The sequence below is a fragment of the Oncorhynchus nerka genome, linkage group LG26 (genome assembly GCF_034236695.1).
Source record: "Oncorhynchus nerka isolate Pitt River linkage group LG26, Oner_Uvic_2.0, whole genome shotgun sequence".
In the NCBI taxonomy this organism is placed as follows: Eukaryota; Metazoa; Chordata; class Actinopteri; order Salmoniformes; family Salmonidae; genus Oncorhynchus; species Oncorhynchus nerka.
This window is the reverse complement of record NC_088421.1, coordinates 28,772,218-28,795,801: the sequence shown is the minus strand read 5'-3', so window position 1 is coordinate 28,795,801 and position 23,584 is coordinate 28,772,218. Positions and strand designations below refer to the sequence as shown.

At 40.7% G+C, this 23,584-nt stretch overlaps 1 gene segment (V, D, J or C); it reads left to right on the top strand.

Annotated features, from left to right (window-relative positions):
* Window positions 1-4,011: 4,011 nt before the first annotated feature.
* LOC135564872 (immunoglobulin heavy variable 1-8-like) lies at window positions 4,012-4,820 on the top strand. The segment is given in 3 exon segments: window positions 4,012-4,057; window positions 4,180-4,257; window positions 4,639-4,820. Coding segments are annotated over 3 exon segments (306 nt in total).
* The last annotated feature ends 18,764 nt before the right edge of the window (window positions 4,821-23,584 follow it).

Sequence of the window (23,584 nt, the reverse complement as noted above, 5' to 3'; positions counted from 1 at the left end):
ACAGATTAAAACAACGTTAGGCTATATCTGTCATATTTAACTAAGACTTCAACATTCTGTTACCAGTTGATCTGAAGTGGTTTCTTGGTTCTCTAACTTGTCTAATAATAGTAGGTTCCTCTCTCTCTATCCCCTTGATACCACACCTGTGGCACTGAAACTGTCCAGCAACTGCCAGGACCACTTCTTTGAAAGAAGAGAAACACTGCATGTACCAAAGCAACACATCCACACATCCACACCAGCACACACACATATACTGTATATTTCAGTGCTTTGATGATGATTATTATAGTTGTTGATTATTTGGTAACTTCGATCAATGGTTCCCACCCGACGTGCCGCCGCACGTATCTGAAGCTGTCTGGTCTGAGAGCAGAGGACTCTGCTGTGTATTACTGGTGTGAGTTGAGAAACTCTCAGGTGTGCTTTGAAACATTTCCTGATTTTGATTTTAAAAATGGAAGAGATTAAAATGACAGATTTAAAAAAAGAATTGTAATGTTAATTAACCCCGGACCAATCGACTCTTAAAGACAAATTAACGCTCAAGATTAAGAAACTATGAAAACTATTAACATATTTAAAATAAACCCTATATAATTTTTTGACACAAATGTTTCTCACATAAAATAGATGATTTTCAGAATGGATCAGATGTGATCATTACAACTAAATTAATTAATTAATAGGGATATTTTACGTGTGCCACAGAATTTTATATCCCCTCACAGTTGTGAACCACTGACTTAGATACAGGTCACTTTCTATGTGTGTAAATACTACTGTAATGAATACTCAGGGAGAAAAAGGTGTAGATTCACACACAGAGCACAGCAGATGTTTATTATGCCTTAGCAGAAGGCAGGTATCATGGTCACAGGCAGGCAATGGTCAAGCACAGGTAGGCAGTCAAAAACAAACAATACCTCACAACCATACAAACAGAAAGAACTGAACTAAATAGGGAGCTGATGAGACCAGGTGAGAAACGAACACAGGTGAAATCAATGAACAAAAATGAAAGACAGGGCTACGTTCAAGAACACAAAGAAACAGGGATACGTTCAAGAACACAAAGATAAAAAACACAATGTTGACTAAGAAAAGAAAGCAGAACCTTAAAACTACTGGAGACTAGCAGACTGCCAGGGCATCAGAGCTGCCATCAACAGCAACACCTGTATTCAGTGCATGAGGCTACTTCTGCTAACAACTACAGGGAGCTTGAGAACAGCAGCTCTTGTAAACCAGCTAAACACTGTCATCTAAGGCTACGTTCAAGAACACATTTATATTCCTGTTGTGCAAATAACATGTATTTTACAACCTAAAGAGATGCTGCATATCTCACTCTTTAAGTTGTATGATTATGACTAAGTTGTATGATTATCCATTCTCATCTGTGCAGTCTATCCTTGATGGCCGGTGAGAATGGATTGGCATTTCTTCATATACATTTAGATTATAATATCTGACAGGATTAACTTTACTGGCTAAAACAGCTACTCCAATTTTTTTATTTATTTTATTTTATTTCACCTTTATTTAACCAGGTAGGCCAATTGAGAACAAGTTCTCATTTACAATTGCGACCTGGCCAAGATAAAGCAAAGCAGTTCGACACATACAACGACACAGAGTTACACATGGAGTAAAACAAACATACAGTCAATAATACAGTAAAAAAACAAGTCTATATACAATGTGAGCAAATTAGGTGAGAAGGGAGGTAAAGGCAAAAAAGGCCATGGTGCCAATTATCCTATTATTGGATTCTGACAACAGAATGTGTTCATTTTAAGTAAAAAAAATATTTTCAACTTTCAATAATGACAAAAAAATGTACTGTGTAAAGAAATGACCTTAGTAAGGTGCTTTGATCATTGTTATAGTCAAAATGCCTGACAGAGCAAAAGCTGAAAGTCCAAACTAATCCAGATTTAATAATATGTAGCAAAACATCATTTGACATTCTGTTCATGAGATCAAAATCAATAGATCAGGTTGTGGTTGTTGTGAAAAGTTGCACATGTTTATTCCAGCTTTGGCCCTGCACAGCGTGGTGGGGAGGTTTTTGTACAGGGTTAAACCACTGTGCCATATAGCGGGTCACAATGATACAGTCCATGACAAAAAGCTACCACCTCTACCAAGCACAGAGTGTGAGAGTGCTGACACCTAAGGAACACAGACATTGACATTCTGATTGTCTATAGGCAGCTAACCTAAACGTGCTGGTACATTTACAGTGGGGCAAAAAAGTATTTATTCAGCCACCAATTGTGCAAGTTCTCCCACTTAAAAAGATGAGAGGCCTGTAATTTTCATCATATGTACACTTCAACTATGACAGACAAAATGAGAAAAAAATCCAGAAAATCACATTGTAGGATTTTTTATTTATTTATTTGCAAATTATGGTGGAAAATAAGTATTTGGTCAATAACAAAAGTTTATATCAATACTTTGTTATATACCCTTTGTTGGCAATGACAGAGGTCAAAAGTTGTTTTTGTTCCACACCGGTCCTGCTCTGCTTTTATCAGTTGTGTCTGTTTCTCTCACACACCCCACCCCTATCTCATCCCCTCTGTGACCCTCACAGCTGTGTGGCACCACGCTTGGTGAACTCCAGTCTATCACCTGGGTGTTTCAGGGTCCCAGTTTAGCATCTCTGATGATTCAGATAGACAGTTAAAGTAGTTAAGTAGCTCAGGGACTGCAGGGACTGTTCCTATACACTTTCATGATCTAATTCTCACTACATTGTTTCAGCTGAGGAGAAACTGTCTTTTTGCATGAGTCAGCTGGTGTCTGGTAACCATACAATGTTTCAACCACATGGACACGATTAGCATTTGGTTTTAATAAATGGTGAGATGGATCAAAGAATCAGACCATTGAATCACTATTTCATTTATATTATAGACCTTGCTAACAGTTGTATTACTTGTATAATTTAATATTTTCAATCATTCACTGCTACTCATCACACACAATGTTATTGACACACCATATTCATGGTTTGTGTTTGTAATAAATATAACACACTTTTCAAGAATTGCATTGAACAATGAGTCCTTACCTAAAATAACAAATTGCTCTATTTTGGTTTCTCATAGCTGTTCCCCTAAATACATTACTATGTCTTCATTATAATTGTATATAGGGGTGAGAGTTTAAGAACGTGTTTTATAAGGCTGGTCTATCAAAATGAGTGTTTTGTGCAGTAGTTCAACGCTACCAAAGCATGACTTCTACCCAGGATGCACCTGCACTCAGATCAAGCCATTTCCCTGAAATAGTATCTTGATTAACCCTAAAAAAAGACCAATGAACAGTATCATTGTAAAAGTGCAGTAACATATATATAAAAACACAAAACAGTGATGTACTGCAGATGTGGGAGAAAATGACACATGATTTGAAAAAGTAATCGAGTGATGTTTAGCCATTTATTTGTTTGTTTATAATTGCATTTTAGGGTACAGTACTTCAGGATGTGAATTGTTCATTATTGTTTTTTGTGTGTGTTGTTTAAAAAACAAACATTTGTAAGGTATTTTCTGACTTTATTGAACATATAGAGAGAAAGGATAACGGTGATGAAAGTTGTGTCAAGGGCAATAGGCCGGATTCAAAACTTTTCAAAAAACGTACGAGACAACATACCGCAATTTCTTACAGGGGCCACTTGTATGAATGTGTTGGTGATATTGTTGTGGGAAATATAAAAATGTAATATGATTTAATAAAAATTATTTCATAATACATGAATCAATGTTTGTTTGAGAGATTTGAAAAAAAAGTACTTTACTGTTTAAACAATACAGAAAATGTTTGCTGATGATGTCTGGCTTTGTCTTAGAATGAATTACCTTGAAACCCTTTTATATGTATGTGACATGCTATCAACCAACCATGGATGTCATGCAAATTCTGACTCCCAAGTCTGTGTACTTATGTGATGTTTCCTCTCATAGATTAATTGTCTTCCATCCTGAAAAGATGACAGGCAAACTACACCTCCTCCTGGTCTTGCTGGGCCTCTGTAGTATGTACTCAATAATCTAGCAATTTATTGGAACAAAATGTTTTACGTTTCCCAGATAATTACAATATCCATTGAGTTAACATATTAGTGATCTATTGTCTTCATTCTCTTTTCTCTATTAGGGATATATGGTCAGAGTCTGGAGGACATTCCCTCCAGTCCAGTCCTGAAAAAGCCTGGAGAACCTCTCAGCCTCTCCTGTAAGGGATCTGGCTTTACCTTTAGTAGCTACAACATGGCCTGGATACGTCAACCTGCGGGAAGAGCTCTTGAATGGATAGGCATTATATGGAATGATGCTAGTGGAACTGTATATGCAAAAAGTGTTGAAGGACGGATAGAAGTCACCAGAGACAATTCTAACAGCATGGTGTATCTGAAGCTGTCTGGTCTGAGAGCAGAGGACTCTGCTGTGTATTACTGTGCAAGAGACACAGTGGTGTGAGTGAGTGGAGGATCTGTACAAAAACCCCTCAGAGAATCTAACAAGCAGCAGAGCGGAGAAACTCTCAACCTCTCTTGCAGAGGAACTGGGTACACCTTTACAAGCTATGGTATGAACTGTATTCACCAACCTACAGGGAAACCATTGGAATGGATGGGCTGGATCAACACCAATACTGGAGCAGCAGGCTATGCCAAAATCGTGGAGGGACAGATTGAACTGACCAAAGACAGCTCAGTGAGCATGACACATCTGAAACTGTCTGGTCTGAAGGCAGAGGACTCTGCTGTGTATTACTGTGCACGCTGGACACAGTGATATGAATGTGTGGTGGATCTGTACAAAAAACCCTCTGACAGGATGTGAAACATGTACACACTGTTGTACTCCCCTGACACACTTCACTAACCCTCCTCTGTAAACAGCTGGGGTAAACAACCATATGCTTTAATATGAGATGTCCTTACCTTAGAAACACTGTCTATGCTTCATGAATAGGGCTGTGAGATGTCTAGATATTATTTTGTCCCCAAAAGGCTAGAGTTGACACTGCTTAAGGGCCTTGACTTTGTTGTCCAATGTGTTGGTGTAAGGCTAGTACAAAAGCCTGCACATCCAGCATATTACAGAACATATTGAACTTGTTCACAACGCTTAAACAACAACCTATGAATTGTAAAAATGTGTTTTATTTAATAACAAAGCAACATTTGGCAACAGACACAAAGTGGGTCATTCTTGTTTTGGGTAATCGAGAAGAGGCAGCGAGGAGAAGGAACGTGGACCAAAATGTGCTTGTATGAAATGAGACTCCACTCGTGCATCATCAGGCAAATTACTTTTACATGGTTGGAATCCCTAAATAAAGCTGAAAAGTGATACAACTAATTTAACTAGTTGTGCAAGATATTTTATAGGATAATGGAAAAAGTAACATATCATTTAGTTTATTAAATGTCTGCATGCTTTTCTCCTTCTAGAAAACAACAACTACTTCAAAGGGCAGATGTCAAAACTCTTCAGCGAAGGACTCAGGTAGTATTACACATGGCTATCCTCGATTAAAAGTGGCTATCAAGGAGGGGAGAACACACTTCTGTTCGACCACTAACACATTTACACTCTCCTCAACCACATAACGGTTTCTGGGTCACAGGGGAGAGAGGATGGAGGACAGATTTTTTCCCAAATGAGAAAAGGCCTTAAACGGGGAAATAAAGGCTTTTGTACCATTCTGATTTCAAGGTCACTAAAATGACAGCTTTAATGGTCATGTTTTACTCTTGGTAAACCAATTATATTTTCTGAAAGCATATGGTACAAACTCTACATTTTGTTGAACGCAGAGCAACAGAATTAGTCTTTAATCTGTGCTCCCATGTGTCTTAGAGCCCACTGGTGTCATCTGGGCCGGGCCTGAACATCCACGATCTCTCTCCTCTTCCCCTTCTCCCTCCTCTTCCCCTTCAACAACACCATACTGATCCATCTCTATGTCAGCTTCACCTAAATCTATCTGCACTTCAGTCATGGAAAATCTTCCCTCCATGATTATCAAAATGGCATTAATAATGTTGAGCTGAACTAGTTTCATCCGGTATCTCTACTATTGCCTCTTCCTCTCATACACTGTATATCTTCCACAGCAACAAATTGATGCTTTATGAAGAAGAGAATGTATACCCCTCCTTCAACCACAGCACCTTCCTCTCTCATTTAACACTCTCTCTTGCTAACCTAGATTTGCAGAATGGTTCATGTTCCAAATATCTGTGGTGAATGACACATCAAGCTTACTAACTATCTGACCTAGAAAATCTGACCATGAACTCTATGGTAGTGCTGCTGTGGGTTAGGTGGTATTTTGTTCTGCTGTCTCCTGACGTAGTAGATAGCTACTTTATTAATACTCTCTGTCTGTGGTCCCCCTGGAGAAAACTTCTAAATCCTCCATGATCACTGTAGAATAGGTTGTATCTAATGTTGATCACTTAGTTTCCTACTGTAAGCATTGTACAGTTAGTGATGCTTGTATGGAAAACTGTACAGCATATATTTTCTGGATCCTAGACCCTCAATATTGACTCTTCTCTAATATGCAAATAAGGTCCTCTGCTATGAACTGTATATCAATGACCAGCTCTGAAAGGCAGCCACACACACAGTCACAGACAACCTTCATCACTGCAAAAACTCTGTCTGTCAGTAACCAGACACACGCTGTCTACCATCGAACAGAGAAACATGTCTCTTAAATCTCTCGTGCTCAATAATCAATAACACAATATTTGAATAACATTTTAATAAATGTTTAATAGTGAGTGTATTGCGTCATTTCTAGATCTGTCCTTCTCCTATAGTAGACCTAGGTTATGACTAGAGACTGATACTACATATAGTTCATACAGTCATCAGATCATATTAGGATGTATTTCATGTAAAGGCTAAGATCGTCCACTCCCGATGTGTACATATAACTCCAACCGTTTATGGGGTAGGTGATTTTTTTGTACAGGTCTGGTGCTGGTTTCTATCTCTGTGGGTAGCGAGCACAATAATACACAGCTGTGTCCTCAGCCTGCAGACTGGTGATGTCTAAGTACAGTACATTACTACTGTCTCTGGAGATGGTGAATCTGCTCTTAAAAGAGGCTCCAGAGATGATGGATCCACCACCCCAAATGATCTCAATCCACTCCAGTGTTTTCCCTGGCTGCTGTCATATCCACCCTGTAATTACAACTGCTTTACTTACTTATGTCCTCCAACCTATCAGAGATCATGCGGCATGAACTGACACATTGTCCACCCAATCAAAGGATCAGAGAATGAATCTCATTCTCCAGTTAATCACGGTACTCCATTTTGTTTATTTCTGTTGTCCCCAGCCTCGAACTCAGGCCCTGTGTATAGTTAACTGACCCTCTCTGCCCATTCATTGCCATTTTACCTGTTGTTATTGTCTTAGCTGATTAGCTGTTGTTGTCTTACCCATTGTTGTCTTAGCTATCTCTCCCAATCAACACCTGTGATTGCTTTATGCCTCGCTTTATGTCTCTCTCAAATGTCAATATGCCTTGTACACTGTTGTTTAGGATAGTCATTATTGTTTTAGTTTACTGCGGAGCCCCTAGTCCCACTCAAAATGCCTCAGATACCTCTTTTGTCCCACCTCCCACACATACGGTGACCTCACCCAGCATAACTAGCTCGTCCAGAGATGCAACCTCTTTTATCATCACTCAGTGCCTGGGTTTGCCTCCACTGTACCCGTACCCCAACATACCCTTGTCTGTACATTATGCCCTGAATCTATTCTACCACACCATGAATCTGCTCCTTTTATTCTCTGTCCCCAACGCACTAGACGACCAGTTTTGATAGCCTTTAGCCGCACCCTCATACTACTCCTTCTCTGTTCCGCGGGTGATGTGGAGGTAAACCCAGGCCCTGCATGTCCCCAGGCACCCTCATTTGTTGACTTCTGTGATCGAAAAAGCCTTGGTTTCATACATGTCAACATCAGAAGCCTCCTTCCTAAGTTTTTCTTACTTACTGCTCTAGCACACTCTGCTAACCCTGATGTCCTTGCCGTGTCTGAATCCTGGCTCAGGAAGGCCACCAAAAATTCTGAGATTTCCATACCCAACTATAACCACTTCCGTCAAGATAGAACTGCCAAAGGGGGAGGAGTTGCAGTCTACTGCAGAGATAGCCTGCAAAGTAATGTCATACTTTCCAGGTCCATACCCAAACAGTTCGAACTACTAATTTTGAAAATTACTCTCTCCAGAAATAAGTCTCTCACTGTTGCCGCCTGCTACCGACCCCCCTCAGCTCCCAGCTGTGCCCTGGACACCATTTGTGAATTGATCGCCCCCCATCTAGCTTCAGAGTTTGTTCTGTTAGGTGACCTAAACTGGGATATGCTTAACACCCCGGCAGTCCTACAATCTAAGCTAGATGCCCTCAATCTCACTCAAATCATCAAGGAACCCACCAGGTACAACCCTAACTCTGTAAACAAGGGCACCCTCATAGACGTCATCCTGACCAACTGGCCCTCCAAATACACCTCCGCTGTCTTCAACCAGGATCTGAGCGATCACTGCCTCATTGCCTGTATCCGCTACGGAGCCGCAGTCAAACGACCACCCCTCATCACTGTCAAACGCTCCCTAAAACACTTCTGTGAGCAGGCCTTTCTAATCGACCTGGCCCGGGTATCCTGGAAGGACATTGACCTCATCCCGTCAGTTGAGGATGCCTGGTCTTTCTTTAAAAGTAACTTCCTCACCATTTTAGATAAGCATGCTCCGTTCAAAAAATGCAGAACTAAGAACAGATATAGCCCCTGGTTCACTCCAGACCTGACTGCCCTCGACCAGCACAAAAACATCCTGTGGCGGACTGCAATAACATCGAATAGTCCCCGCGATATGCAACTGTTCAGGGAAGTCAGGAACCAATACACGCAGTCAGTCAGGAAAGCTAAGGCCAACTTCTTCAGGCAGAAGTTTGCATCCTGTAGCTCCAACTCCAAAAAGTTCTGGGACACTGTGAAGTCCATGGAGAACAAGAGCACCTCCTCCCAGCTGCCCACTGCACTGAGGCTAGGTAACACGGTCACCACCAATAAATCCATGATTATCGAAAACTTCAACAAGCATTTCTCAACGGCTGGTCATGCCTTCCGCCTGGCTACTCCAACCTCGGCCAACAGCCCCCCCCGCAGCTACTCGCCCAAGCCTCTCCAGGTTCTCCTTTACCCAAATCCAGATAGCAGATGTTCTGAAAGAGCTGCAAAACCTGGACCCGTACAAATCAGCTGGGCTTGACAATCTGGACCCTCTATTCCTGAAACTATCCGCCACCATTGTCGCAACCCCTATTACCAGCCTGTTCAACCTCTCTTTCATATCGTCTGAGATCCCCAAGGATTGGAAAGCTGCCGCAGTCATCCCCCTCTTCAAAGAGGGCGACACCCTGGACCCAAACTGTTACAGACCTGTATCCATCCTGCCCTGCCTATCTAAGGTCTTCGAAAGCCAAGTCAACAAACAGGTCACTGACCATCTCGAATCCCACCGTACCTTTTCCGCTGTGCAATCTGGTTTCCGAGCCGGTCACGGGTGTACCTCAGCCACGCTCAAGGTACTAAACGATATCATAACCGCCATCGATAAAAGACAGTACTGTGCAGCCGTCTTCATAGACCTTGCCAAGGCTTTCGACTCTGTCAATCACCGTATTCTTATCGGCAGACTCAGTAGCCTCGGTTTTTCGGATGACTGCCTTGCCTGGTTCACCAATTACTTTGCAGACAGAGTTCAGTGTGTCAAATCGGAGGGCATGCTGTCCGGTCCTCTGGCAGTCTCTATGGGGGTGCCACAGGGTTCAATTCTCGGGCCGACTCTTTTCTCTGTATATATCAATGATGTTGCTCATGCTGCGGGCGATTCCCTGATCCACCTCTACGCAGACGACACCATTCTATATACTTCCGGCCCGTCCTTGGACACTGTGCTATCTAACCTCCAAACGAGCTTCAATGCCATACAACACTCCTTCCGTGGCCTCCAACTGCTCTTAAACGCTAGTAAAACCAAATGCATGATTTTCAACCGTTCGCTGCCTGCACCCGCACGCCTGACCAGCATCACCACCCTGGATGGTTCCGACCTTGAATATGTGGACATCTATAAGTACCTAGGTGTCTGGCTAGACTGTAAACTCTCCTTCCAGACCCATATCAAACATCTCCAATCGAAAATCAAATCAAGAGTCGGCTTTCTATTCCGCAACAAAGCCTCCTTCACTCACGCCGCCAAACTTACCCTAGTAAAACTGACTATCCTACCGATCCTCGACTTCGGCGATGTCATCTACAAAATAGCTTCCAACACTCTACTCAGCAAACTGGATGCAGTTTATCACAGTGCCATCCGTTTTGTCACTAAAGCACCTTATACCACCCACCACTGCGACTTGTATGCTCTAGTCGGCTGGCCCTCGCTACATATTCGTCACCAGACCCACTGGCTCCAGGTCATCTACAAGTCCATGCTAGGTAAAGCTCCGCCTTATCTCAGTTCACTGGTCACGATGGCAACACCCATCCGTAGCACGCGCTCCAGCAGGTGTATCTCACTGATCATCCCTAAAGCCAACACCTCATTTGGCCGCCTTTCGTTCCAGTTCTCTGCTGCCTGTGACTGGAACGAATTGCAAAAATCGCTGAAGTTGGAGACTTTTATCTCCCTCACCAACTTCAAACATCTGCTATCTGAGCAGCTAACCGATCGCTGCAGCTGTACATAGTCTATTGGTAAATAGCCCACCCATTTTCACCTACCTCATCCCCATACTGTTTTTATTTATTTTACTTTTCTGCTCTTTTGCACACCAACATCTCTACCTGTACATAACCATCTGATCATTTATCACTCCAGTGTTAATCTGCATAATTGTAATTATTCGCCTACCTTCTCATGCCTTTTGCACACAATGTATATAGACTCCCCTTTTTTCTACTGTGTTATTGACTTGTTAATTGTTTACTCCATGTGTAACTCTGTGTTGTCTGTTCACACTGCTATGCTTTATCTTGGCCAGGTCGCAGTTGCAAATGAGAACTTGTTCTCAACTAGCCGACCTGGTTAAATAAAGGTGAAATAAATAAAAATAAAAATGTATGACACTTGTATTTATATGAATGTTTAATATTATAATTTTTTATTTTGAATTTGCCACCAGCGCCCTACCGATCCGTAAGAAGTGAACTATCCTCCAAACGAGATTCAGTGCCATACCACACTCCTTCCGTGTCCTCCAACTGCTCTTAAACGCTAGTAAAACCAAATGCATGCTTTTCAACCATTCGCTGCCCGCACCCGCCCGCCCGACCAACATCACTACTCTGGACGGTTCTGACTTAGAATATGTGGACAACTACAAATACCTAGGAGTCTGGCAAGACTGTAAACCCTCCTTCCAGACTCATATTAAACATCTCCAATCCAAAATTAAATCTAGAATCGGCTTCCTATTTCGCAACAAAGCCACCATCGCCAAACATACCCTTGTAAAACTGACTATCCTACCGATCCTAGACTTCGGCGATGTCATTCACAAAATAGCTTCCAATACTCTACTCAGCAAACTGGATGCAATCGATCACAGTGCCATCAGTTTTGTCACCAAAGCCCCTTATACCACCCACCACTGCGACCTGTATGCTCTAGTCGGATGGCCCTCGCTACATATTCGCCGCCAGACCCACTGGCTCCAGGTCATCTATAAGTCTACGCTAGGTAAAGCGCTGCATTATCTCAGCTCACTGATCACAATAACAACACCCACCCGTAGCACGCACTTCAGCAGGTATATCTCACTGGTCATCCCCAAAGCCAACACCTCCTTTGGCCGCCTTTCCTTCCAGTTCTCTGCTGCCAATGACTGGAACGAATTGCAAAAATCGCTGAAGCTAGAGACTTTTATTTCCCTCACTAACTTTAAACATCAGCTATCTGAGCAGCTAACCGATCGCTGCAGCTGTACGTAGCCCATCTGTAAATAGCCCACCCAATCTACCTACCTCATCACCATATTGTTTTTATTTACTTTTCTGCTCTTTTGCACACCAGTATTTCTACTTGCACATCATCATCTGCTCATCTATCACTCCAGTGTTAATTTGCTCAATTGTAATTACTTCGCTACTATGGCCTATTTATTGCCTTACCTCCTTACGCCATTTGCACACACTGTATATAGACTTTTTTATTGTGTTATTGACTGTACACTTGTTTATTCCATGTGTAACTTTGTTGTTGTTTGTGTCGCACTGCTTTGGTTGATCTTGGCCAGGTCGCAGTTGTAAATGAGAACTTGTTCTCAACTAGCCTACCTGGTTGAATAAAGATGAAATTAAAAAAAATATATATATATATATAGTACTGAAAGCATAAGATACAGCTAGCTAGCGCTGAAGTGCATAACATGTGGTGAGTAGTTGACTCAAAGAAAAAGAAAGACAATATTTAAAAAACAAAATTAAATGGAAGCAAACGGAACGAAACGGGGATAAACATACCTGAATTTGTCATCATTACATATCACAGGATGAAATCACAAACAGTTATAATGGAATACAATCTCTATTATAAAGCTTAATAAAAAATGTCTTCACCAAAATTAGTATTGAGGGATTCAGATGGTTTCATTCTGACATACTTTGATGACGCAGAAAAGGTACAAATACTCTACTGTAATAGGTCATTCTTAAATGTCTCATTGTAAGTCGTTCCCATGTTATGTTCCATAAATGAGCATCTCAAAATGACCTCATACCAGTTGAACTGTAGGAATGTATCATATTCTCTTGTGATTGGTCCTCCCAGTGAGGAGGATCTCATGCAAAACTCTCCCGTCCGCCGTCTTTATTAATGTCTCTGTTGAAGGTTGTTTCTGCTGAGGACTGTCTCAACTCCCTTTAGAGAACAACACAGATCACCATGTTTCCTACCACAGGAATGTTCTTACTGAGTGTCTATCTAACAGGTGAGGATACAGTATGTTTAATTTTACTGTTTATCAAATAGACAAGTTGACATCAGGTTTTAGTTTCAACTTCAACAAGATCTCTGTTTTTTATTTCCACAGGTGTTCATGGTCAGACATTGACTGAGTCTGGACCAGTGGTTAAAAAGCCTGGAGAATCACACAAACTGACCTGTACAACCTCTGGGTTCACATTCAGTAGCTATGGGATGAACTGGGTCAGACAGGCTCCTGGGAAAGGACTGGGGTGGATTGCTACTAGTTATAGTACTACTACATATTAATCCCAGTCATTTCAGGGTAGATTCACCATCTCCAGAGATGACTCCAGCAGTAAGCTGTACCTACAGATGAACAGTCTGAAGAGTGAAGACCCAGCAGTGTATTACTGTGCTAGAGAGTCACAGTGGTAAACTAATGGGAGAAGCTGTATAAAAACACTTCCCCATTCAGCACAGACAACCTCATATCTTGTTGATGAATGCTTTAATAGCTAAATGTTCACAAGCACCGCTGTACAGTTGTTTTCACAAAATTACTTCATACATAAAGTATACAATAGGATTATCAATAATAAGAAAACAAAGGTTAACCATCCTAGAGTTTCATCTCCCATAAGTGTAGTGATAGAAACTGACACATTACCACAGAATGTCCCCCCATTTTGAACTGATACTCCCAGTCCTTTATACCTGATTATCTTGATTATGCTAATGTGATCTAACTCTCTCTCTCCCTCTCCCTCAGCAGCTCACAACAGTTCAGCTTCAACACAAACCATGTTCCCTGCATCTCTGCTGCTGCTGGCAGTTGCCTCCTGTGAGTATAACTGGATTTGGGGGGCAGACAAAACAATTAGCAATGGCTTCAGCTGTGTTAAAACTTTAAAATGATTTTATTGTAGTGAGTTTCATTGTAAATGCTTTGTCTACAGGTGTTCACTGTGAAGAACTCACCCATTTCCCCCCTTTTTGCAATGCTATTCCCAGTCCTTTTATACCTGACTGTCTTTGTTGTCTTAACACTGTCTTTCCCTCTCCCTTATAAACATATATACTGTACTGTATTACAGCTCTGAAATGATCATTTCTAAAACTGACAATGCTGTGTATTGGTGTGTGTTCCTCATTACAGGTGGCTACTGTGTTGCTGAACTTATCCAGTCTGGTCCAGTGGTTAGAAAACCAGGAGAGTCTCAGCATTATATTCTCAATGTCCTCACTGGATATGACAAGCTGAAAGCAACGTTTTGGAGCATGTTAGTTATACATGTATTAGTAGTACCTCCACTGTAGACTCTGTGAAGATCAAGATCAGTTCTATATATAACAGCTCCAGCAGTACAGCGTTTCTACAAGGGAACAACTTCCAGACTGAAGACACAGCAGATTATTACTGTGTCTGTGAGACACAGTGATACAAACCACAACCAGAGATGTACAACTGGAGGGACAGTGCAACAGCACAGTGGAAGACCTGTACAAAAACATGCCCAACTGTGATGTGTATTTGTTGAATATTACTATGTATGATGTTTTTGTACAGGTCTTCCACTGTGCTGTTGCACTGTGCCTCCAGTTGTTGCACAATAATACACAGCTGTCCTCAGCCTACAGACCGGTGATGTCTAAGTACCGTACATTACTACTGTCTCTGAATCTGCTCTTAAAAGAGGCTCCAGAGTTGATGGATTCAGATGATCCAATCCACTCCAGTGTTTTCCCTGGCTGATGTCGTATCCAACCTGTACCTTGGCTTGTCAGGGCATAGCCAGAGACTTGGCAAGATAGTTTCACTGACTCTCCAGGAGGTTTGAGTTGAGCAGGGGAGGAGGTCAAACTAATGCTGTGTATATCTGAAAGAGAGCAGGAGTGTAGAGAAAGAGAGAGGAGAGGCATTCAACAAAAACTGTCACAATGGCAACAAAACTGACTAACACAATGGTAAAACAACTGACTAACACAATGGTAAAACAACTGACTAACACAATGGTAAAACAACTGACTAACACAATGGTAAAACAACTGACTAACACAATGGTAAAACAACTGACTAACACAACGGTAAAACAACTGACGTAACACATTGTTTGGTGTCCTGTATACAAAGAGACAAACATGTATGAATGGCTGTGGGTTGCATTGATGTATTGATATATTACATCTATAAAAGTTGTGGTGTTGATTTCTAAACGATTTGACTCTAAATGGCACACTCCATTGTCATAAATTCAACACTCCCATAGTTAATTTAACACTGATGAATACACCATTTTTTTGTTGAAGTGTAAACTATTAGGATCTCAAAAAATGGTCCTATGGCTGTTTTTCTTAATATACTATTGTTCCATTCCATAAGTGAAGCGTGAAAAGTCAGTATGGTTCACAGAGGGTTTTCCTTATTGCTATCGGCTCCCGAGTGATGCAGCAGTCTAAGGAACTGCATCTCAGTGCTAGAGACCCTTGCTTGATTCCAGGCTCTATCAAAATCCGGCAGTCATTGGGAGTCCGATAGGGTGGTGCACAATTGGCCAAGCGGGTAGTCCATCATTGTAAATAAGAATTTGTTCTTAACTGACATTCCTAGTTAAATAAAACATGATCATAATGTACGTGCCTTCTTATGCAAATGACACATAACTTTCTAACTCTTTCATCTCACTCCCTCTGCCTTATTTAAAACCGTCTCTCTGTGTGAATCATACACAGTGGGGAGAACAGGTATTTGATGCACTGCCCATTTTGCAGGTTTTCTTACTTACAAAGCATGTAGAGGTCTGTAATTTGTATCATAGGTACACTTCAACTGTGAGAGACGGAATCTAAAACAAACATCCAGAAAATCACATTGTATGATTTTTAAGTAATTAATTAGCATTTTATTGCATGACATAAGTATTTGATCACCTACCAACTAGTAAGAATTCCGGCTCTCACAGACCTGTTAGTTTTTCTTTAAGAAGCCCTCCTTGTTCTCCACTCATTACCTGTATTAACTGCACCTGTTTGAACTAGTTACCTGTATATAAGACACCTGTCCACACACTCAATCAAACAGACCTCTCCACAATGGCCAAGACCAGAGAGCTGTGTAAGGACATCAGGGATAAAATTGTAGACCTGCACAAGGCTGGGATGGGCTACAGGACAATAGGAAAGCAGCTTGGTGAGAAGGCAACAACTGTTGGCGCAATGCAAGATCTCACCTCGTGGGGCATCAATGATCATGAGGAAGGTGAGGGATCAGCCCAGAACTACACGGCAGGACCTGGTCAATGACCTGAAAAGAGCTGGGACCACAGTCTCAAAGAAAACCATTAGTAACACACTACGCTGTCATGGATTAAAATCCTGCAGCGCACAGAAGGTCCCCCTGCTCAAGCCAGCACATGTCCAGGCCCGCCTGAAGTTTGCCAATGACCATCTGGATGATCCAGAGGAGGAATGGGAGAAATTCATGTGGTCTGATGAGACAAAAATAGAGCTTTTTGGTCTAAACTCCACTCGCCGTGTTTGGAGGAAGAAAGATGAGTACAACCCCAAGAACACCATCCCAACCGTGAAGCATGTAGGTGGAAACATCATTCTTTGGGGATGCTTTTCTGCAAAGGGGACAGGACGACTGCACCGTATTGAGGGGAGGATGGATGGGGCCATGTATCGCAAGATCTTGGCCAACAACCTCCTTCCCTCAGTAAGAGCATTGAAGATGGTTCGTGGCTGGGTCTTCCAGCATGACAACATCCCGAAACACACAGCAAGGGCAACTAAGGAGTGGCTCCATAAGAAGCATCTCAGGGTCCTGGAGTGGCCTAGCCAGTCTCCAGACCTGAACCCAATAGAAAATCTTTGGAGGGAGCTGAAAGACCGTATTGCCCAGTGACAGCCCTGAAACCTGAAGGATCTGGAGAAGGTCTGTATGGAGGAATGGGCCAAAATCCCTGCTGTAGTGTTTGCAAACCTGGTCAAGAACTACAGGAAACTTATGATCTCTGTAATTGCAAACAAAGGTTTCTGTACCAAATATGAAGTTCTGCTTTTCTGATGTATCAAATACTTATGTCATGCAATAAAATGCAAATGAATTACTTAACCTTACCAAAAGCATTAAAACCATGCAGAACTTTTGTCCCTGTGTTGCTGATCTTCAACACATCATACTAAAGCCATTATAGTCAACACGTCTCATAAGTAGAATCTGAACTACAGAGAGAAGAACAAAGGACAGGGAGGAGAGAGAATAAAGGAATAGAACAGAAGATCTCTCCCTGTCAGGATATTTAAACCTCTAGAGGGCGGTCTATGCAAAGTCTCCCTCCCGTTTATCCCTTTATAATCAGCCCTGGCCTTCTCATTATAGGCAGTGTGGATTGATTCGGTAGCAAGCACAGCATATAACCTGACTATCACTGAACAATGAGGACTGTCTGGAGTTTAGTACTCATGGTGGTCTTTGTAAAAAGTAAGTTACAATATTCTGTGTTCACTAGAATGAATGTTCCATCATTTTCAGTAATTTCTCAGAAAATGATGAATATTGACATGTTTAAAGACATCACCTTTCATGTGTATGAATGTTTGCATTCTAAAGTTTGGGGTATTTCATTTCCACAGCTGTCCAGGGTCAGACACTGACTGAGTCTGGACCAGTGGTTAAAAAGCATCAGGATTCCCACAAACTGACCTGTAGATATAACGGGTTTGGTGGAAACATTGATGCAGCTTGGATCAGACAAGGCTCCTGGGAAAGGACTGGAGTGGGTGTCCTATATTAGCAGTGGTAGTAGTTACATCTACTATTCCCAGTCTTTTCAGGGTCGGTTCACCATCTCCAGAGACAATAGCAAAGAGCAGGTGTATCTCCAGATGAACAATCTGAAGACTGACGACTCTGCTGTTTATTATTGTGCAGTGCTGTACAAAAACTGATTAACATTGATCTTAGTATGAACGTTTCTAAAAGACTAAATTCAACACCATTTGCATCAACTACACACACTGGTCGACACATGAAATACTCTCATAGACAGATCAGATTTTCAATTAAATCTAAAATGATGAACCATGAAAACATATAAAAACACATACCTGCCATTTTTGGATCGAAAATATGAAGAAAAAGTCATAAAAGTAATCATGTGAATCAAAATTAAATATAATATCTGATGGCAAACTATAGTACAACCCCTCACCCATCCCCCAGCCAGCACTTAGACTGTAATGGGTTAAAGTATCAGTCATGACCTAAAGTGTTATTGGTGGGTCGTGAAGTGTCATAATAAAAGTAGAATTATTTAGTTAAATACTGGAATTGATTTGGCCAAGTGCAACTTTGCTCTCTGTTCAATGCCCTCTCAGTTTATCAGTGTTCTCTGCATTAACAGTATTCGTTAATGCGAGACCTGCATTACCTAATACTGAACAATGAGGACTCTATAGTTTAATACTTATGTTGGTGTTCATTCACGGTATGTGTGTGCGTCTGTTTTGTCCACTAGAATCATTCTCAAACAGGCTTTTTCAAATAGTATTAATTGTAACCATTATAACTCAATAACAACAGATGTATGCCCTACAGATTAATAAAATGGGATGTGTTCAAACTCCAAAGTATTTTTTTTATGTGATAGTGTTAAACATTGTCATTTTGAATTTTCACAGGTTTTCAGGGCCAAACACTGACTGATTCTGAACCAGTTGCTAAAATGTCTGGAGAATCCCACAAACTGACCTGTACATATTCTGGAATCTCAACTAGCTCTGACGAACTAGATCAGAAAGGCTTCTGGTAAATGGTTGGAATGGATAGCTTGTATTCATGGTCCAAGTGGTAGTACTATCTACTACTCCCAGTCAGTTCAGGGTCAGTTCACAATCTCCAGGTGTATCTCCAGATGAAAAGCCTGAACACTGAAGACTCTGCTGTTAATTATTGTGCCAGAGACACACAAGTTGTCATGGTGATGTCTATACACTGTAAGTAAAGCCCTATACAGTACATAATTGTGACTGAAGAATGTCTGAGTATTTGTATTCATTAAGGATCCCCATTAGTTCGTGCCGAGGCAGCAGCTACTCTTCCTGGTGTCCAAACACATAAAGGCAGTTGCAATACACATACAACTAAAGATAAACAGTACATAATATAACATTATTACACCACTACATATCTACAATACAAATAGTATAATACCCTGATACAACAATATTACAGTGTACGTGTGTGTACAGTGTGTGTGCTAGCATGTGTGTGTGTATGCCTGTGTCTGTACCTGCTGTTCCATAAGATGTTTTTTATCTGTTTTTAAAAAAAATCTGATTCTACTGCTTTTGCATCAGTTACCTGATGTGGAATAGAGTTCCATGTATTCATGTGCTCTATGTATAACTCTGCACCTCCCATAGTCGGTTCTTGACTTGGGGACTGTGAAGAGACCTCTGGTGGCATGTCTTGTGGGGTATGCATGGGTGTCCGAGCTGTGTGCTAGTAGTTTAAACAGACACCTCGGTGCATTCAGCATGTCAACACTTCTTACAACAACATGTAGTGGTGAAGTCAATCTCTCCTCCACTTTGAGCCATGAGAGATTGACATGCATATCATTAATGTTAGCTCTCCGTATACATTTAAGGACCAGCCATGCACCCTGTTCTGAGCCCACTGTAATTTTCCTAAGTCCCTCCAAGTTCCTCAATCTTCAACTCAAAATTAGTGTAAATGCCATATCTTCAGCTGACCGTTCTTGTTTTGCAGGTGTTGTTGTGATATCAGACTGGATCAGTCCCAGTCTCATGTGAAAAGACAAGGAGATACTGTTAAATTGTCATGTAAAATCTCTGAGTTTACAATGTTAAGGTTATTCATGCACTGCATAAGGCAGAAATCAGGCAAAACTCTGAAGGGGATTGGGAGCGTTGACTCTGGTTAAACAGATGTTCCAGACTACTCATACTAAGGATAGTTCACCCTGTGAATGAGGACTTCTCCACAAGCACACAGCGCTTTGAGGCCAAGAGTCTGAGATCAGAGGACTCTGCTGTTTATTGTTGTGTTTGACAGACACACTGATTGAAGCTAGTGAAGCAGCTGTATAAAAAAAAAAACATGGATAGGTGGTGTATTACTTTCTTTCTTTGTGTCACACTAGAATACTGAGTATCATTACTGTAAATAATACACCAACAATATCACAAAATACTACACTATAAAAGACCCCAGCATCTAACATTCAAACTACACAATCAAACTATCGCTTGCCCAGTATTGTCACACAAACAAGTAATTATCAAAGTATCCAGAACATGTTCCTCATCTCTGAGTTCTCCATTTAATCTCTGTGTGATCTCCCCACCCTGTGAGGAGGAGTCAATGCAAAACTCTGACTTCTTCCATCACTACTTATCTCTCTGCAGAGTGGAGGAGAGGGGCTGAAGCTCTGAATACTAGACTGAGTGATAGACACTGACAATAGTCAAACATGCTTAACAAAGATTACATATTAGGGCTACTGCTAATGGTTATAGGACTGTCAGGTAAACACTTTGTTTTTACTTCCCACAGATGGTTGTGTCTACTTAAAAGCTCTTCTTCAAGTTTGAAATACTCTCTTTTTATCAACAGGTGTTCAGAGTCAGAGGCTGATTCAGTCTGGACCAGTGGTTAAAAAGCCAGAGGAACCAATCAAACTGACCTGCACAGCCTCGGATTTAGACATGAATAGCTACTACATGGCTTGGATCAGACAGGCTCCTGGGAAAGTACTGGAGTGGGTTGCAACTATTAACCATAACAGCAGAATCACTTACTACCCCCAGTCTGTTCAGGTTCACCATCTCCAGAGACAATAGCATGAAACAGGTGTATCTCCAGATGAACAGCCTGAAGACTGAAGACTCTGCTGTTTATTATTGTGCCAGAGACACAGTGACACAGGAGTCTGCAGGGCTGTACATAAACTAATCAAGCACTTCTCTCACTGGAGTAGTCTTAATGGTATGTAAGAGGATCCAGAATAAGTGTATTCACAGCATACCATTCCTCATCAAGCTCAATGAAGCTGAAACCACTCTGGCCATGTTAGTCAGTAAATATCATCTTGATGACAGCTTATTTACATTCACTTGTATATCAGTCTAATCCAATTAGGAGTTTGGATTACTTGTAGGAATTAATGTCCTCATTGAGCATAATGAAATATAACCGATAAATTTTGATAGCAGATTTTTTACTGTTATATGAAAAGAGTAATAGGCCATGTACTGTATATACTGTATCTTTGGTGGACACCAATAGTTAGATTATCTCCATCTGTGCCTCAATGATAATGATTAGAATGACATACTATACACCACGAGTAGAACAGAACCATTCATAATGCTGCACAATGCATTCCATAACAGATAATTGTATTACTACGTTAAAAATTATGTTCTACTCCACATGTCACCGTGGTACTAGAAATTTACTAACTGTACTTCTGCATTAATCCTAAATCTCAGACTTTGATGCAAATAAATTCCCCTCTTTGTACAGTATATGTAGAAGGGTCTGTCTCTCCTTCACCTAGTTGGAGTAAATAAGTATTGTTCCCATCAGTTCAGCTTCCACACAAACCATGTTCCCTGCATCTCTGATTCTGCTGTTTGCACCTTCCTCCTGTATATCTTTTAAATAAATATTACTATAACACAATCAAGCTTCATCATCTTATCATGTACCTGATGTTAGACCATTTTCAAATATCGCAATCCCCCCCACAGGTGTGTACGGTATTGTTGACTCAGAACTCAGCAGCCCAGCTCAATGGTTGTAAAGCCCTGAGAGTCTTGGAGTATCACCTTTAAGGTATCTGAGTAGTCTATCTGTGATGATAGCTATACCACAGACTGGATATAGACTGTCAGATATGACACACAGTGGTGTGAAGCAAAGCATGACCTGTACAAAAACAACAAAGATGTCTGTTGCTTGAAACCATCGTTCCCTAAGGATGACCCATTGTCACAGTCAAAATAGACACTTCCTGGGAATGTGAGATAAACTGTCCGAAAAGCTTTATACATCATTAGAATAATGTATCTGCAATCATATTTTAACCATGAGTAACAGACATGTGCATGTAAGTACAAAATTGTTTCATGTTTATAGGCAGGTTTACAAGTAGATTTTTTAATTAATCGATACAAAGTTTGTTCTTTGTTAAATTAGTGATAAATATTGTGAACATCCAAACCATTCATAATGATGTTGACTATATAACAACTATTAAAGGTTAAACCATTCATAATGATTCTGACTAAATAACAGCTATTAAAGGTTAAACCATTCATAATGATGCTGACTAAATAACAACTATTAAAGGTTAAACCATTCATAATGATTCTGACTAAATAACAGCTATTAAAGGTTAAACCATTCATAATGATGCTGACTAATTAACAACTATTAAAGGTTAAACCATTCATAATGATGCTGACTAAATAACAGCTATTAAAGGTTAAATCATTCATAATGATGAAGACTAATTAACAACTATTAAAGATTAAACCATTCATAATGATGAAGACTAATTAACAGCTATTAAAGGTTAAACAATTCATAATGATGAAGACTAATTAACAACTATTAAAGATTAAACCATTCATACTGATGCTGACTAAATAACAACTATTAATGAAGGTTAAACCATTCAAACTAATGCTGACTAAATAACAATTATTTTGAGTTAGGTGAAAATTAAAACATTATTATAAGAAAGGCTTATTATAAGAAAGGCTTATTATAAGAAAGGCTTATTATAAGAAAGGTTCATACATGTTTATAGCAGTTATAAAGAATTGTACCTGCACAATTTAGGTAAAATGTTCTAACTCAAAATAATAAATACATTTTCTAAAATGTATATTACATAATAGTTTCCTGAAGGTAAACAATATCATAAAATATTCTAAGAAATAATATATATGTGTATGATCACCTATCCACAACCATCTGATTGTGTTGCTGTCCTCATAGAGCAGGTGTGTGGTTCTGGAGGGAGGTTTTTGTTATGGTGTGTATCACTGTGACTATACGGGTACCACAGTGATATTACACCGTACAAAAACCCTTTGCTCCTGTATGGACACATCAACACTGAACAGGTCAAATTAACACCCCCCAGGACAATGGTGATAAACCTAATGAAACCTCACCATAAACAGGATTTTGGCCATACATTTACATTTACATTTAAGTCATTTAGCAGACGCTCTTATCCAGAGCGACTTACAAATTGGTGCATTCACCTTATGACATCCAGTGGAACAGTAGTGCATCTAAATCTTTTAAGGGGGGGTGAGAGGGATTACTTTATCCTATCCTAGGTATTCCTTAAAGAGGTGGGGTTTCAGGTGTCTCCGGAAGGTGGTGATTGACTCCGCTGTCCTGGCGTCGTGAGGGAGTTTGTTCCACCATTGGGGGGCCAGAGCAGCGAACAGTTTTGACTGGGCTGAGCGGGAACTGTACTTCCTCAGTGGTAG